Raw genomic sequence first — 2,775 nt, 5'->3', positions numbered from 1 at the left:
AAAGAGAGAGATCCTCTGAGGGACTTTGCTACAACTGAAGCTCAGCACAAAGGACTGATGACCCATCCCAGCGGGGGATGTTCTCCAGAGACTTGATTTGAACTGCAGTTTACCTCATCACGTCTAACAAGCCTGAACTAAGACTTTGCCGTTACTGTATGTAATTGATTCCATTTAACCAATTCTAGCCTCTCATCTCATCTTTTTCCTTTTATGAATAAACCTTTAGATTTTAGATTCTAAAGGATTGGCAACAGCGTGATTGCGGGTAAGATCTGATGTGTATATTGACTGAGTCTGGGGCTTGGTCTTTGGGATTGAGAGAACTTTTTCTTTTACTGGGTGTTGGTTTTCATAACCATTCATCCCCAGGAGAGGTGGCACTGGTGTGATACTGGGAGACTGGAGTGTCTAAGGAAATTGCTTGTGTGACTTGGCGGTTAGCAAAGAGAGAGATCCTCTGAGGGACTTTGCTAAATGAAGCTCAGCACAAAGGACTGATGACCCATCCCAGCGGGGGATGTTCTCCAGAGACTTGATTTGAACCTGCAGTTTACTCCATCACGTCTAAAAGCCTGAACTAAGACTTTGCCGTTACTGTATGTAATTGATTCCATTTAACCAATTCTAGCCTCTCATCTATCTTTTTCCTTTTATGAATAAACCTTTAGATTTTAGATTCTAAAGGATTGGCAACAGCGTGATTTGCGGGTAAGATCTGATTGTATATTGACCTGAGTCTGGGGCTTGGTCTTTGGGATTGAGAGAACCTTTTTCTTTTACTGGGTGTTGGTTTTCATAACCATTCATCCCCAGGAGAGGTGGCACTGGTGGTGATACTGGGAGACTGGAGTGTCTAAGGAAATTGCTTGTGTGACTTGGCGGTTAGCATACAGCCAATATTCATAACTTCAACTACAAAAATGATAGACATACAGACAGCATAATCATAACCAGTAACCCATAACCTGGTCTTAGACACCTTATATGACCCCCTTTACATCAGATCTGGTGCCACTACAGAACCTTGGTTGCAACCCATGTTCTGTATGGTCCCAGTTTATATCAATAACGTCACACAGGGGATGCACAGCACTGATGGAGCCCTGTCCTTATGGTGCTTCCCCTTCTCTGTGGGCTGTGACTCCTAGGGGTGATGTCCTGCCCCGGGGTCCAGCTCATTTGTGTGTGTATTTGCCTTGCAGACCTGATTGTGGGCGCATTCGGAGTGGACACGGCCATGGTGTACCGGTAGGCGCTGTTCCTCTCTGTGGGCTCTTTCCTGGGGATTTCGGGGCTGGTTCCGGGAGCCCACATCACACAGGTTGTGGGACTCTAAAGGCACCATTGCCCCAGCCCACCATGGTGTTTCTGCACACCGGGGCCCTGTGCCCACCTGAACTTCTGTCCCTACCCCCGGCTGGAGGTTACCCAAGTGGCGGTCCTCTCCAGCCAGCTTGGAACTCGTTTGCTAGAGTGTCAGTAACATTGGGGGATGGCATGGGAGCCAGCCTGAGCCACGGGCATCCTCGGCTCCTGGCTGGCATCGCTTTGGGCATGGTGGGGAGGGGAAGCTGCTGCTCTGGAGGATTCTTGGCCCAACTGGAGCAATCTGGGGCCAGATCCTCTCTGGTGTGAATGGCCCAGCCCCATAGAAGCATGGGGCGATTGAAGCCAGCTGGGGAGCCAGCCTCTCTGCAGGCAGAAGAGGCAGCGTCCAAGCTCTCTGGTCCCTTTTCCCGTCACTCCTTTGGGGTCAGCCCAGTCCCGATCCTGCTTCGGTCCCTCCAGGCTGTGAATGTAGCATGTGACCATCTTCCCTGTTGTTCCTGGCCCCTGCCGCCCCACACAGAGGCCGCCCCATCGTCTACGCCAGTGCCTCCCTCAACATTTTCCCCGCCATGTTCAACCCTGAAGAGCGATCCTGCACACTGGAGGGCACCGACACCCACGTGGCCTGGTAGGTAACGCGCCTCCTTCGAGATCTGCCCTGCCGGCAGGGGGCAGAGAGCACTGGGTGGGGCTCAGGGCCTCCCTACAAACAAGCGCCGCTTCCATAGACTTCTGACGCAGCTTGCCTGGCTGTGAGTCCCTGCTGAGGTGACTGGCTGTTGGGTTCTCCTTTCTCTTCTTGTCCTGCACAGCTGTGTCTGTGGTTAAATAGCTGCTGCACCCCACCCCAGCGGTGGCTGCACTGCAGCTTGGGGTGGCAGGGGGAGCGTTCCCTGTGCGTACCGTGCATGAGAAACTGGCAAGGCAGATGGCCCCAGCCCCGTCAGAGGAGCTAAATGGGTGGCAGGCGAATAGCGTCTGCTTTTAGCCTTATTTATGAACTCAACTGTTGGAGCTGAGCGCACTGAAACACTGCCAATGAACTCAGCTGTGAGGGGACCCCCCTCCCCGACAGGGCCCTGGGTGTAACCCCATGTAGCTGGATGTGGCGTGTGTGAATTGCCCCCTGCGGCTCGTTGGTCTCACTCCAGAGGGCCGGGGGGGTGGGGGGGTTAATGTGGCCTGGGCCTGCTGGGGGTTTGTTTATAGCAAGCTATTTATCCGTTGCTCAGCAACAGGGGCTGGTGGCCGCCTGCCCTCCCTTTCCATGAATGAGCGATTGTGAGGTTCTTGCAGCCGGCTGGAGGGAGCTGGGAGGCTGGTTGTCCCGGCCAGGAACTGGGGCTGCGGGCGGGGCGGCTAGCGGGAGGCAGCTTCAGGCACTGAGGTAGAGGCGGATGGGGGGAGAAGGTGGGGAGGGGGATCGGCACTGGGGGTGGGGAG

The 2,775-nt window shown here is 54.2% G+C and overlaps 1 protein-coding gene across 1 annotated transcript in view; it reads left to right on the top strand.

The window, feature by feature from the left end:
- ITGA5 (integrin subunit alpha 5) overlaps nucleotides 1-2,775 on the top strand; it is a 66,879-nt gene that overhangs the window by 41,516 nt on the left and 22,588 nt on the right. The window contains exons 14-15 of the mRNA XM_032786685.2: nucleotides 1,206-1,251; nucleotides 1,853-1,960. Coding sequence (XP_032642576.1) covers nucleotides 1,206-1,251; nucleotides 1,853-1,960 — 154 coding nt within the window. The remainder of the gene's footprint in view (nucleotides 1-1,205; nucleotides 1,252-1,852; nucleotides 1,961-2,775) is intronic.

Source organism: Chelonoidis abingdonii, chromosome 26, assembly GCF_003597395.2.
Source record: "Chelonoidis abingdonii isolate Lonesome George chromosome 26, CheloAbing_2.0, whole genome shotgun sequence".
In the NCBI taxonomy this organism is placed as follows: Eukaryota; Metazoa; Chordata; order Testudines; family Testudinidae; genus Chelonoidis; species Chelonoidis abingdonii.
This window is presented reverse-complemented; position numbering and strand designations above follow the sequence as displayed.